Source organism: Rhinopithecus roxellana, chromosome 5 (assembly GCF_007565055.1).
Source record: "Rhinopithecus roxellana isolate Shanxi Qingling chromosome 5, ASM756505v1, whole genome shotgun sequence".
Taxonomy (NCBI): domain Eukaryota; kingdom Metazoa; phylum Chordata; class Mammalia; order Primates; family Cercopithecidae; genus Rhinopithecus; species Rhinopithecus roxellana.
The window spans coordinates 64447042-64462308 of NC_044553.1; the positions used below are offsets into that span (position 1 = coordinate 64447042).

General features: G+C 39.1%; 1 protein-coding gene across 3 annotated transcripts in view; it reads right to left on the minus strand.

The window, feature by feature from the left end:
• TLN2 (talin 2) overlaps nt 1-15267 on the minus strand; it is a 461407-nt gene that overhangs the window by 160675 nt on the left and 285465 nt on the right. For all 3 annotated transcript variants that reach the window (XM_030931227.1, XM_010374223.2, XM_030931226.1), the window contains 2 exons: nt 8099-8162; nt 6663-6767 (listed from right to left, as the gene is read on the minus strand). In XM_030931227.1, the coding sequence (XP_030787087.1) occupies nt 6663-6767; nt 8099-8162 (169 nt within the window). The remainder of the gene's footprint in view (nt 1-6662; nt 6768-8098; nt 8163-15267) is intronic.

Sequence of the window (15267 nt, forward strand, 5' to 3'; positions counted from 1 at the left end):
TGCCTGCAATCCCAACAGTTTGGGAAACTGAGGTGGGAGGATCACTTGAGGCCAGGTGCTCAAGACCAGCCTAGACAACATAAGGAGATCCATCTCTAAGAAAAAATAAAATTAGCTGGGTGTGGTGGCATGTGCCTGTAGTCTCAGTTACTCAAGAGGCTGCAGTGAGCCATGATCACACCACTACATTCCAGACTGAGTGATAAGAGTGAGATCTAGTCTCTAAAAAACTAATAAATAAAATTAATCAATATCCTTATTTTCCAGTCACCACACTTGTTTACTTACATACATTAGCTCGCTTACTCATCATTAGAGCTCTATAAGGAATTATTCCTATTTTTCAGATGAAGAAACTGAGATTTAGAGTTTAGGTACTTTCCCTAAGGTCATATAAGTTTCTACTATTTCTCACACAGGTGTAAATTACCATCCTGGATTCTAGGACAATCTTCCCAACTCTAACATGCAAGCATGCTCTATTACAACGACACAAAGTTTAATACTGATTTTTAGGACAAAATGTTCATAGACATAGAAGAAAATATGATGTAAGCAGCTCTAAGCACATGAAACCAGTCCTTTCAAAATATCTATGACTGATTTCAAGGCTGTGTGCTTTGAGTAAGTATGTTCAATATCATTATTAATTATAATTTCATTTACTTATTTAGAGTTTCTAATAGAAGCCTATAAAAATAGTGAATGGGAAAGTGGAATTACTAACTTTTAATTTATTTCCTAAATTATGTTTTCATTAGCATAATTCCTTCACAATTTAATGCAATGTTTGGTTTGGGGCATGAGAAATCTGTTACTGATGTCTTTTAAAGAATTTATTGTCCCAATGAGTACAACCTCTATGGAAAACAGTATGGAGATTCCTTAAAAGCTAAAAGTAGATCTACCATTTGATCCACTACTGCTACCGGGTATCTACCCAAAGGAAAAGAAGACATTACATGAAAAACACACTTACACATGTATGTTTATAGCAGCACAATTCACAACTGCAAAGATGTGGACTCAACCTAAGTGACCATCAACTAATGAGTGGATAGAGAAAATGTGGCATATATACACCATGGAATACTACTCAGCCATGAAAAAGTACAAAATAATGTGTTTTGCAACAAGATGGAGCTGGATGCTATTATTCTAAGTGAGTAACACAGGAGTGGAAAACCAAAAACCATATGCTGTCACCTATAAGTGGGAGTTAAGCTATGAGTACACAAACGCATACAGATGAACTTTAGAGACTCAGAACGGAAAGGGCGGGAGTGGGGCTACAGATAAAAAAGCACACATTAGGTATAATGTACACTACTTGGGTGAGGGGAGCACTAAAATCTTATAATTCACTGCTATATAATTCACCCATGTAACAAAAAACCACTTATACCCCAAAAGCGATTGAAAAAAAAAAAAGTGTACCTTAGGTATACAATTTTTTCTTTTTGGTGCTATTCTGCATGTGATCTCTTTTTATCAGACACTCTAAATGGTTTTGCTAATTTTTACATACATACTCTAAGGGCTTATTTCACATGGTTGACATATGCCTTATCAATTTCCTTGGCCAATTTAATCAATTTAACAATAAACCTGAAAATTAAAATGATTGCGTACATATTGTTAAAACATGTACAGGATTCATAAGCTGAAATTACAAAATGTTGAAAGCGATCAAGGAGGCTCTCTATATCATATTTATGGGTTAAAAGATTTAACAGAGTAAAAATGTCAATTATCTCCAAATTGATCTATAAATTTAATGCAATTACTATCAAAATCACAGCAAGCCTTTTTGCAGACATAGATAAGTTTGTTGGAAAGTATATATGAAAAGGAAAAAACCTAAAATGGCTAAAACGATTTTGAAAAAAAAGAAAAAAGGGAATTTATCTGATGTTAGGGCTTACTTATACTAAAGTTGATCACGACAGTGTGACTAGCAGAGGGATACATATTTAAACGAGAACAAAACAGAGAACCAGAAATAGACCCATAAAGATGTGCTGAACTCAATTTTGACAAAGATGCAAAAGCAACTCAATGGAGGAAGAATAGCACTTTCAACAAATGGTGCTGGAGTAAGTTGATTATGGTGGGGGTTACCCAAATCTATAAATATGAAAAAACTGCATGGAACTAAACACACACAAGTACATAGAACGCTGGAGAACTCTGAATAAGGTCTGTGGATTGTACTAATGTCATTCTCCTGGCTGTGTTACTCTACCATTGTTAGCATTGTAGGCAACCTGATGAAGGGCACATACGACCTTTCTGTATTACTGTTATTTTTAAAACTACAGTCAGTTTTAGAAAATTTTTAACACATCAAAAAGAACCCTGCACCCTTTAGCCATCATTCCCCTATCTCCCTTACCACACTCTTGAGCAACCACTAACCTTCTTTCTCTCTCTATAGATTTGCCTCTTCTGGGCACTTCACATAGACGGAATCATATAGTACGTGGTCTTTTGTGACTGGCTTCTTTCACTTAGCATAACATTTACAAAGTTGATCCATGTTGTAGCATATATCGGTACTTCATTCCTTTTTATGGCTGAATGATATTGCATTGTATGGATACAACATAAATTGTCTACCCATTCATCAGCTGATGCTTTGTGTTGTTTCTTACTTTTGGCTAACACTGCTGTGAACACCTATGTGTAAGTTTTTATGTGGATACGCACTTTCAATTTTCTTTGGTATATATTCATACAAGTGGGATTGCTGGGTCATATGGTATTTCTGTGTTTAATCAATTGAGGAACTGACAGACTGTTTTCCAAAGTGACAGTACCATTTTACATTCCCACCAGCAGGTTACGGGGGTTCCAATTTTTCCATATCCTCACCAACACTTGTTATCATCTGACTTTTTGATTCTGAGTTAGTTTTACAGCTTCTTGTGAATCTGTAATAATTTCCAAGTAAAAAATAAAAAAAATGACTTGGTGTATCTTGTTATGGGATAAATAATCATAGCTACAAGTCATAGTAATTTTGTTCCTTCATTTGCTAAAGCAATGATTTTCCCCGCATTTTTGTATCTTACTATATTTCCCAGAACTTCCAAAATAATGTTAGAGGGTAATGAGATGGTGGGCACATTTATTCTGATTTCAATTCTTACAACTTTCTTTCTTTCTTTTTCTTTTTTTTAACAGAGTCTTGCTCTATTGCCCAGGTGGGAGTGCAGTGGTGCAATTTTGGCTAACAGCAACCTCTGCCTCCCAGGTTCAAACAATTCTCCTGCCTCAGCTACCCAAGTACCTGAGATTACAGGTGTGCACCACCACATCTGGCTAACTTTTGTATTTTTAGTAGAGACGGGTTTTCGTCATGTTGGCCAGGCTGGTCTTGAACTCCTGACCTCAAGTGATCTGCCTCCCCTGGCCTCCCAAAGTGCTGGGATTACAGGCATGAGCCACCATGCCCAGCCTCTTATAGATTTCTCTCTAGCATTTCTATTAAGTATAATACTAATGAGAAGTTTGATACTGATGAACCTCTATCATGGTGAGCAAGTACACTTATATTCCAGCATTTTAAAGAATTTTCAATAAGATGTTGAGTTTTATCAAACATCTTAGTGGCTTTATATAAAATAGTCATATGATATCATCTTATTTAAAGTCTTGATCTGATTCAGGTTCATTTATTCTTAATATTGACTAATTCCTACATTTTTTAGCTATACACTTTTAAAATAAGGCAAACTATGGTCACAAAAATTATATTAAAAACAATTGTAAAATAAAATGTCATACTAATGGGCCCACTGAGCAAAACACTGAAGTGAGCAATGTGCTATTAACATTGTAGAAAGCAACAAAAATAAAATAAAAATTTGAATATTTCATATGTATATACAAGTTGCAAGTGCTTGGGCAGGCATGGTGGCTCATGCCTGTAATCCCAGCACTTTGGGATTACAGGACAATAATCTGATGTCGGGAGTTCAAGACCAGCGTGACCAATAAGGAGAAACCCTATCTCTACTAAAAATACAGAATGAGCTGGGCATGGTGGTGCATGCCTGTAACCCTAGCTACTCGGGAGGCTAAGGCAGGAGAATTGTTTGAATATAGGAGGTGGAGGTTGTGGTGAGCCGAGATTGCGCCACTGCACTCTACCCTGGGGGACACACCATCGCAAAAAAAAAAAAAAGTTGCAAGTGCTGCCTACTTTCTTAATCCTTCCTTCCTTCAAAGAGATGCAATTTTTAAAAAAATATAGAGAAAGAAGGGAAAGACAGAGAGAGAGGAGAGGGAAGGAAGCAGTAAGGAAGGAAGGGAAAAAAGGTCTCTCATGTTCTTGTTGTGCCTTAAGTAATTTTGTAAACAGAGATTTTGGTTTGATCAAATCTGCAAGACCCTGCTATAACGAGATCTTTGCTCTCTCTCAAATTATCCTAGTGACCATGGACCGATTTTTCTTAGGTTCTAAATTGTCACTGGAGAACAAACTGATTTTTTCTACAATGTGGTGTTCAACTTCTCTTCCTAATTACAGATTTCTGTATGTTCTTTATTATCCTAAATTTACTAACCTATATGCAAGCACATCGCTGAAACTGACTGTGTGTGAAGCCTGATGGTATTAATGGAAGACGACGTGAATGTAAGAGATGAATTTAATACTGGGAGGACTACAGGGAAACTCAAGAAAATAAATGGAAATTGATGCCATTAGTAGTGGACATGACGAAAATTTGTTTAATCTTTGTCCCTGCAAGGCATTGGAGCTCATTTACTACTGGATGCCCTTCACAATAATGAATGAAAAGCACAATTTCTAAAATGAGCAGATCTCCCCATGTGTTCAGGGCACAGATGGGAAGCTAGAACGGTGGAAGCAGGTGACTGCCTCTCAAATGGGGTCACTCCAGCTAAGGCAGTACGGCTAGAGGCTGGGAACACCATCTGTGAATCAGGGAGACCTGAACTCAAGCCCTGGCTTCTTCAGTTACTAGCCTTATGGCCCCAACTGAATCACTGGATCTAGCTGGGCCTCTGTGTTCTCACTTACACAAAGAAGATAGTAAGGCTGGGTGCTGTGGCTCACACCTGTAATCCTAGCACTTTGGGAGGCCAAGGTGGGCGGAGTGCCTGAGCTCCGGAGTTTAAGACTAGCCTGGGCAATATGATGAAACCCTGTCTCTACTAAAATACAAAAAATTAGCCGGGTGTGGCAGCATGCGCCTGTAGTCCCAGCTACTTGGGAGGCTGAGGCAGGAGAATTGCTTGAATCCAGGAGGCAGAGGTTTCAGTGAGCCAAGATCGTGCCACTGCTCTCCGGTCTGGGCGACAGAGTGAGATTCCGTCTCCAAAAACAAAAAGAAGATACTAATAGTAGTTTTGCCCTTGGGTTGTTGATAGGTTTGAATGAGATAAGCTTGATGGATGGCTGTTTACTAAACATTATTGCTGTTATTATTAATATTGATAAGTGGAGTCATTGTTACCTAGATGGCATCAGTGCCATTCAAATATTCACTGATACTTTAAAACTGCCACTAAACATAAAAGATTCAACCTCTCAATTATTTTTTCTTAAAAACAAGGTGACTGACATACACTTTCTTCATTGCAAAGGCCCCAGCGATTTTGGGTGTAAAACTGAGAGCTAGTTTGGTTGATGTATTAATAACTAATCAGCACGCAGCATATGGCTTTCTGACACATAACTTCTTGCTATCTCCTCTCTCCAAATGAGGCAGCTTGCTCCAATGAGGAGTGGAGTCAAGAAAAACATCTTAGAGGACAATAGAACTTCTTCTTTTGTAGATCTCTTTGGCTGTGGGGAGAGACACCTTCTTAGTCTGGTCAGTTTTGTCCTTCCAACTTCAGTCCCTGGATGCAGCCGCAACACGGCTGGTTTGCTTCCATTTGCTGAAAGCAACACAAGAAGACTCACTATAAGTTAGAGCTTTCTCCAGGGCCCCAGGCGAGAGCCCAAAGGGGCCAAAGCAAAACAAGTAGAAATATGTGAAACCTAATAGTTAGACAACTAAAGAGAATATCATTTCCCTGAGGTTAGGAAAAGCAAAGGGGTAACAAAGATAACCAGAAGAGTTGTCAGCCAAGTGAAGATGACATCCATCAAGGGCCAACCTGGGCTTGCTCGCAGGTGCAATTTCAAAGACACGCCTCTTTTCCTCTAGTAGGAAAACAGAAAATTCCCATGAAAACAGACCTGAAGGCCGTAAAATCCCAAGTCCTGTCTTAAAGTATACAAATTAAGCATCATATTTACCACATGAATTCGATTTGGTCTGCAGTGGTGAAGAGCCTTCACTTAGTCCACAGGACTCTTGACCGTCATAAATGAAACATTGTCAGGAGAAGGAATAACAAGAAAAAGTGAACTCACTCCTTCAGGGACTTTACAGCCCTGACAGTGATCTCAGCCAAAGCCCAGCTGCCCAGGGGCTCCTGGACAGCAGGGCTCACTCACCAGCCCGCAGGTCATACCCCTCATGGCTGTGGTGCAGCTAAACGCAGGTCAGCACTAGCCAGATGTTCCACCCGCAAATGCTAGCAGGGTGAGCAGGACAAACCAGACTTAACAGCAAATGCTTGAACCAAAGAAAAAAGAAAAGTGGCCGAGGTGAACGCCCTCCCCATTCTGCCCAACTCACCTTCACCAGGAAGAAGGACACGCCATATGTGCGGAGGGACCGTGCGAGTTTGACGTACTTGACCTTGGCTTCTATCTCACTCATCTCTCCGCAGTTCTTATGCTCCTGCAAAAGTGACAGTAGCCGGGAGCAGTTATTGCATCTCTGCCAGCAGAGAGAGGTAGTTACTGCATGTGGTGGACACAGGGGCTAGGAATGATCATTAAGTGATGTTTGTCTGAGGCCCCTCCATGACACAGGCAACTGCTGACCAAGGATCAGAGCACACAGGAAGTTCTAACATAGGGATTTCAAACCAGAGTTTGAGCCCAAGTAGCCCACATTACTTCACAACTAAATGCGACAATTCCTGCACACATGCAGTGTGGTGGGAACAGGGTCCATAACTGCAATCACATTTTCAAAGGACTCTATGTCCCAAATGGCTGAGGGGCAAGACTTTAAATGATACCAAGAAAAATGTTCTTCTCAGGAGAGGTGTCATTCTAACATCTATCCAAAATGTATTGGCTGGGTGTGGTGGCTCATGTCTATAATGCCAACACTTTGGGATCAAGGTGGGTGGATCATTTGAGATTAGGAGTTTGAGACCAGCCTGGCCAACATGGTGAAACCCCATCTCCACTGAAAACACAAAAATTAGCCGGGTAGTGTGGCACATGCCTGTAATCCCAGCTACTTGGTAGGCTGAGGCACGAAAATCACTTGAACGGGGGCAGGGTAGTGGGTAGGGGGTGGGGGGTGGGGTGCGGAGTTTGCAGTGAGCTGAGATCACCCCACTGCACTTCATCTTGGCTCTGCTTCAAAAAAAAAAAGTACAATTTTCTAAAGAATAGGGTAAATACATGCCTGCATACGATAGTATTCAGAAACAATACTGGAGAAAAGTATGTTTTATATGCATGAAATTTGTATTTTAATTTATATTTACATTTCAGGATCAAAGACGACTTTGGTATCTTGGATTCCTTAGAGTGTGGCATGCCAAAGTTTGTGTTAGGGCTTTTCTAACTGGTTGTGTAGACTGGACAAGTCTGACTTTTAGAATAATCCTGGATTTTTAAAAGGCGCTAATTTCCAAATTCCAGTTTCAAAAAACAAATCTCAGGACAAAGAGGCTACTTGTAGATTCCTTCCTCAGTGCGTGTTAACGGTCTATCGTCTTGTTTCAATGTTACCAAGATAATGCCTTTGAAATTAAATGTATGCACATTTTTCTCAGAAGGGGTAGGTAACCTTTAGCAAGAAAATATGGATTAAGATAATAAATCTGCCCAAAGTAGAACTGTCAGCTTCTTTACTCTTGAGTCACTAATCATTTACTATATAAGAGTACAGGCACGAGGTATAAAACCATTATGCGCAGAGGCCCCCTCATACTAATAAATGAGGATGGGGAGTGAGGAGAATAATAAAGTTCTGTACATTTCCAATACCTGAAAGATCCTCTTTTCAGCTCCTCTCTGCTTGATATATTCTTTGGGCAGGAATTCCTTCAGACTAAGAGAGAGACATTGAAAAAGGAAAGGCATTTATCATGTTCTATGATGACAAGCAAAGCAAAGACATTTAATACAACTCACAGTTAACTCACTAAGTCTCCCAATATTTTACAGAGTAATTAATAACAGACTGCTATATCCTACGATGCACTTGAATAAGGACACAGACATAAAACTAGTATGACAGAAAAGGTCAAACTAACATATTTAAAGAAGAAAGAATTTCCAGGATCTATTGTAAAGTTAAAAAAAAAAAAAAAAAGAGCACAAGAGTATATAGTATGCTGCCTTTTGTAAGAAACGAAGGAGATAGTTATTTTAAAAACATTATTTTCTATTGTCTACATATTTAAAAAAATACAAGATAAACCTAGTTCTAATAAAAATGGTTCTCCATGGAAGAGGGGAAAAACAAGGAGAAGGGAACAGGGATGGAAACTAAACTTCCATATTTCTTGTATTATAGTTTTCACTTTAGAACCACATGAAATTGCAAAAAAAAAAAAAAAAAAAAAAAGCAACATCTAAAAATCTAAAGCAAACTAAAACCATCTATCAAGTTGACAGCATAACTACAGGGAGAATAATTATGTCAAGTAACTTTGCAAAACAGTCATTTGACTGTATATCCCTCGTAGGATATTATGGACAAAATAAACCATAGTAGACTTGTTAGTAAAAATATTAGTATTTCAAATTAACATCTACTTTCCCTCCTGTCTACACATACACACACACACACAATAAAATTAGGATATTACATTATATATAAGTAGGATGTTATATATAATTAGGATAAAGTAAATGAGTAATTATAGTTGTTGTTAGGAACCAAGTTTTTCAGCATAAAATAGATAAAAATAAACAAAATGCAAAAAGACTTGGCTCAACATTCCGCATCTTTTATTTGAACTGGAAATACTGGCCTGAGTACCTGATTCATTTTTCTTTTCCTGAAAAACATTTTCTAGCTACGTCCCCTTTAAAGGCCAGGAGCAATAACAACCTGATAGCACCCTGCGCCCCCGCCATCCCTGCTGGTGCCTAGGCCAGGTGGTCTTCTAAATACCATTTCCACTAAAAGGAACCAAGTCTCATATAAATCACTGATTCTTGGTCTGAGGCAGGAAATGTATAAAATGTTCCTGGGACTTCTTGTGGCTTGAATCAAGGAAGTTACCAAGATAATACTGGAGCCAGTATCAATGAATTCCCATTAGCCAAAAATTGGATGATTTAAAACTGTATATTGAAAAAGAGAGAACAAAATAATAAACCCATCCATCCAGCCTCGACAGTTACCAACTCATGGCCAATCATGACTCATCTATTTCCCCATCCCACTGACCTCCCCTGGATTATTCCGAAGCAAATCCCAGACATCATAAAATGAATACCATGTGATGGGGCAATTTAAGCATCAGAAAAAGGATGATTGCAGTAAGTTAAAGCACAGATATTTAATATCTACAAAGATTTTTTTTAAAAATCATTGGTCACCTTAAGAGACTGCTATGGTCCCAACTTGTACTGAAAATTATAAATGAGGGGAAAGAAACAAGTATTTATTCTGATGTTTCTAAATGTTGCTGAGGGCAAGAATCACAGCTAATAAATGTAGAAAAAATAAAAGAAGTCCAAAATCATCATTATACAACTCTTACTGAAATGACTGATAGATCAAAGCAAATTTCAATGACTGTAAGATAAAAAAATAACAAGTTGATTGGGAACTTTTTAACAGATTGATCGCTCTGATAACATCTGAACCCAATGATCAATTTTAATATTAATCAAAGTAGGATAACCAGATAATATATGCCTCCCAACTGATACAAAAGGAAGTATACAGCCCCACCTAGGAAGAATTCTTGGCAATAAAGAATAAGTAAATACATAATTAAAACTGAATTTAATTGAGTCCCTCAATCTAAATAAGGGTTTACAAAAAGAATAGGGGAACATGTTCAATGATACCATCAGGATACAATTAGCCAAACCCAAACACAAGAAATTCTAAGAAAATAACTTAGCTTCTTCAAAAATAAATAGCTTGGTAGGAGTAGTGAAAAGGAGGGCATAATAATAAACTAAAAGAGATATAAGAACTATATTTACCTACAAAGCTCTAGTAACAAAGACAGTGCAGTAATGATGTAAGAACAGATACATAGGTCAATAGAACAGAACTGAGAGTCCAGAAATTAACCCTCACCTTTATAGTCAACTGATTTTCAACAAGGGTTCCAAGACAATTCAGTGGGGAAAGAATACGTTTTTAAACAACTAGTGCTGGGACAACAGGATGTTCACATGCAAAAGACAGAAACCGAACCCCATACCTCATACTATACACTAGAATTAACTCAAAATCTATGATAGACCTACATGTAATAGCTAAATCTATAAAACTCTCAGAAGAAGATACAGGAGTAAATCTTTACGACCTTGATTTAGGCAAAGAGTTTTTAGATATAATACCAAAAGCACATGTAGTAAAAGAAAAAAAAAAAAAGGACTATTTTGAAATTATAAACTTTTAAATTGCAAATACCGCCATCAAAAAAGTGAAAATACAATCCATAGAATGGGGGAAAATATTTGCAAATTATTTATGAGGAAATTGCAATATATTACAATATACGCAGAATATATAAAAAACCTTTAACTGATAAGGAAAAGACAAACACTGAATTAAAAACGGGCAGAGGACATGAATAGACATTTCTCCAAAGAAGAGATACAAATGGCCAATAGGCGCATGAAAGTATGTTCAACATTATTAGCCACTAGGAAAATGCAAAGAAAAACCACAATGTGATACCAATACATACCCACTAGGATGGCTACAATAAAAAAGATGGACAACAGCAAGTGTTGGCAAAGGCATAGAGAAACTGGAACCCTCATACACTGCTGGTGGGAATGTAAAACGGTACAGCTGCTGTAAAAAAAAGTTTGATAGTTCCTTAAAATATTATGCAGCAATTCTACTCCTTGATATATGCCCAGAAAAAAATGAGAACACTTCCACGCAAAAACTTGCACACAGATGTTCACAGCAGCATTATTAATGAGAGCCTAAAGATGAAAATAACTCAAAAGTCCATCAACTAATGGATAAAATGTGGTTTCTCCATACAATGGAAAATCATTTGGATCTAAAGGAAGTACCGAAATATACTACCACATGGAAACACTGTGCTAAGGGGAAGAAGCCAGTCACGAAGGAAAAGTTGTATGATTTCACTAATGAGAAAAAAAAGAGAGATTCCAAGTGCGTCAGCAGAAGGGATCTAAGAAATATCTAATCTGCAGCAGTTTAGACATTAAAATTATCATTAAGCAACTTCATGGGCAAAAATGAACGGTTCAGAGAGAGCTGGAAGGCACCAACATCACAAAAGAGGAAGCTGAGTTTCAGAGAGGTAAAGATTTAGCTGAAGGCACAGGACGTGTGAGTAAGTAGCAGAGAGCCTCTGACCTCCCAGAACAAGAGTGGGTCCACCTGCACACACAGCTGCCTCAGGCTTTCTCAGGGGCCCATTTAAAATAAAGAAGTGGTATCATGAGAGAACCGTTGCTGCCAGCCTCTAGGTAGTGGCTCCTACATCAGCAACAGAGATGCGGTTAAGGGTAGCAAAAGCGCCCAAAAAGGGCTCCACGTCAAGCCCACTCAGAGCAATGATTGTCACTAGAAGAATACCAGATGGTGGTGTCCAGGGGACCAGCAGGGTAGAATATGCTGACCATTTATGGCAAGAAAGTCCTGTACTGCAGCAAGCTCCCTTCTTTCAAACTCCGCCAAACCAGCCCATCTGAATCTGCCTCCTATGCAGTCTTCAGGAATTACTGAAAACAACATCAGAAGGTGCACTAGAGGTGTTACCCCTGAGGTCTCAAGAATTGGTTTGTGGGGAGTTTAAAAACCATTTTAAGATGTGAATGGTGTGCGCATGTGTGTGGCGTGTACTTTCCCCAGTAAATCAGCCATGTGTGCCACTTCAGCACAAAGCAGGAGGGAGCAGGCAGGGTGTCATCAAGGCCTGCCAGCCAGCAGCGCGGTAGTTCCAGCTCAGTTGTTGTTTTGATTACCAAACCTGAGTCTGGAAGGCTCCTAACATCTGGGACATGTATACAAGTGCAATCTGTCAGCCTTGTCGGAGAAAAAAATGGGTCAGACTGTCAAACCTGATTGGAAATATTCCTAACTAAGCAAGTTCTGGCCAAGCAAAATCCCTCCCACTGTCTCCTTAAATGTTCTCACCTTAAAAGGGCAGCCATCTACAAACTGTGCATTGAGAACTCACTTCTCTGCCAAACTCTACTGCCAGCCTTTTAAGCATGGCCCTTTCTGAATGCAGTCATAATAACAGTAAAGTTAGTACACTAATCTCTAGTAGACTCTCTAAGATCCATGAGAGGTTGAAAGTTTGCAGCCAACAGACTGCTCTCTCACAAACCCTGACTTCTGCTCTGGTCAAGTCCACTGTATTTGTTCTCCAGTTTGTTGCAGCTGGCTGGATAGCACATGATTATGTGACATACTGACATAGCCCATGAGCTGCTGAAATAGTACAAAAATTGAGCTACTGCATTCTCCTAAAGGTAATAGTCATAAAATGTATTAAATGACATATAGATGAGACAACTGTCAAATACTGAAAAAGAAAAATATCATGGAAATCTATTCTGTCCTCAGATCGCTTCATGGTTGTCTTTAAATTCCCTCATAGATTATGCATTATGCATGGTTCATGCAAGACACTGTAGAAATCCAATCAGGAGATTCACAGAAGAAAAAACCTTAGCCCTACATCAAAACACTAGCAACACATGTGTAAGTTCAAAGTTAGAATAATGGGTTTCGAGCGGTAGATGTCACTTGTTATGATTCTACATTTTAAATGACTTTTTGGATTATCCAACTAATAGTCCAAACCAGATGGAGGGAGAGTGTTTCTACAATTAAAACAGCTGCCATTTACTGAAGGCCAAACCGTTTCAGGTGCTTTACAAGCACTAGCAGATTAACTGAGTACTGACAAAAGCCGTGGGAAGCAAAGACCCCATTCTACACACAGACTCTGAGGATCAGTGATGCTAAGTTGCCCAGGGCCACAGCCAACATGCTGTCTCATCCGTGAGCACTGGGGACCATACTCTGGGCCACCACACACCCTGACCGCTCCAAGTTACTCTTTAGTCAAACAACATCCCATGTGATCAGTATTTCAGACCCTGTGGAATAAGATAATAATCAGATTATGATAATGAAGACCAGGTGGTGGCCATTGAGTTTTACAGAAATGCCCAGAAGCCGGTGGAATCAGGGAAGGAGAATTTAACACATTTAGGGGATCAAGATCTGAATTCAAATACAGATGTCACCAAAACCTCATTTTCTACTTTTTGAAGGATGAGATGCAATTTTGTTATTTTATTGTATATACTTAAAGTATACAATGTGATGTTTTCATATAATATACATAGTGAAAGAATTTCTACAGTCAAGCAAATTAACATATCCATCATCTCAGTTTTTATGTGTGTGGTAAAAGTACCTAAAATTTACTTTTTGTAAATTTCTAGTATACAGTACTATCAACTATAGCCCTCACACTGTATATAAGGAACATCAGGCCTCTAGACTTATTTATCCTATGTAACTGAGCCTCTGTACCCTTTGACCACTATCTCCCCATTTCCCCAACCTCAGTAACCACTTTCCTACTCTCTGTTTCTATGTATTTGAGTTCTTTTGTTATGTTTTAAGGTTCCACATATGAGTGAGACCACACAGTATTTTCATTTCTGTGTGTGGCTTATTTCACTCAGAGGACATAATAATGTCCTCTGGGTCCATCCGTGTTGTCACAAATGGCAGCATCTCCATTGTTAAGGCTAAATATTATTTCATTGTGTGTACATAATCAAACCTCATTTTCTTATATAAAATTTAAGCTGCCTCTACAAGTAATTCCACAAGAGAAGTTTCAAAGATGTTTCCTAGTCTGGCCGTAAGTTACAAGTACACAGGGAGGCAGCTATGATTTGGGGAAACGTAAACTGCCTCTTATCTGTCCCAGGGCTGCCATCAAGTCACTGCATGACCACAGAGAAGTCACCGTTTCTCTAAGTTGGTTTTTATCACTTGAAAAGCAGAGGTTTCCAACCTATGAGTGTTATCGCTCATACGAATTGAAAACAAGGGATGTTGCCTCATTTGTGAGAGCTGAGGGAATCCATATGAACATACAAACAAAGCAGCAGAGTGTCCACTCAGCACAGGGTGGAGGAAGAGAGGGGAGGGATGGTGGAGGTACAATAGGGACAGCATCACCCAAAGGATGCTGGAACACCCAGGATCCTGACTCCAACCTTGATGTTGAATCACCAAATGATTAACAACAACATGTCAAATCTGGTACCACATAAGGTTCTCAAGAGTGTGGCCCCAGGAGCAGCAGCATCAGCAGCACCTGGGAATGTGACAGAAATGTCAGTGTTCAGGCTTCACCCCACATCTGCTGGATAAGAGGCTCTCGGGGTGAGGCCCGGCATCTTTAAATAAGCCCTTTAGATAATTCTGATCAGATGAAGTTGCAGAACCACTGACACAGTGGGCTGAAAGCTCAAATTACAGATTCAGACACACTTGGATTTGAATCCAGACTCAAAGGTCAAAATGTCTGCAACTGAGAGTAGCAGTTAAGTTCCGGTTAAGTAAGGTGATAATGCAGGTGGAGGGAAGCACTGAGTGAGCTGGGAAACGCTCAGAATGGCAAGAAAAAGTGGAAAGGGAAAACAGCTTGTTAGTCAGTTTGTGCTGCTGCAAAAGAATACCACACACTGGGTAATGACCGGTCTTTTAATTATATTTAATTATACTTAATTCTATAATTTATAATTCAATTATAAAGAACAGAAAATTTATTTCTGCACAGTTCTGGAGGCTGGAAAGTCCAAGGTCAAAGCACTGGCAGGTTCAGCTGTCTGGTTCGGGTGGCATCCTCTGAGGAGGGGAGAAAGGCTGTGTCCTCACAAGGCAAAGGAGCAGAAGAGCAAGCTAGCTGAATGCTGTGTGAAGCCTCTTTTTTAAG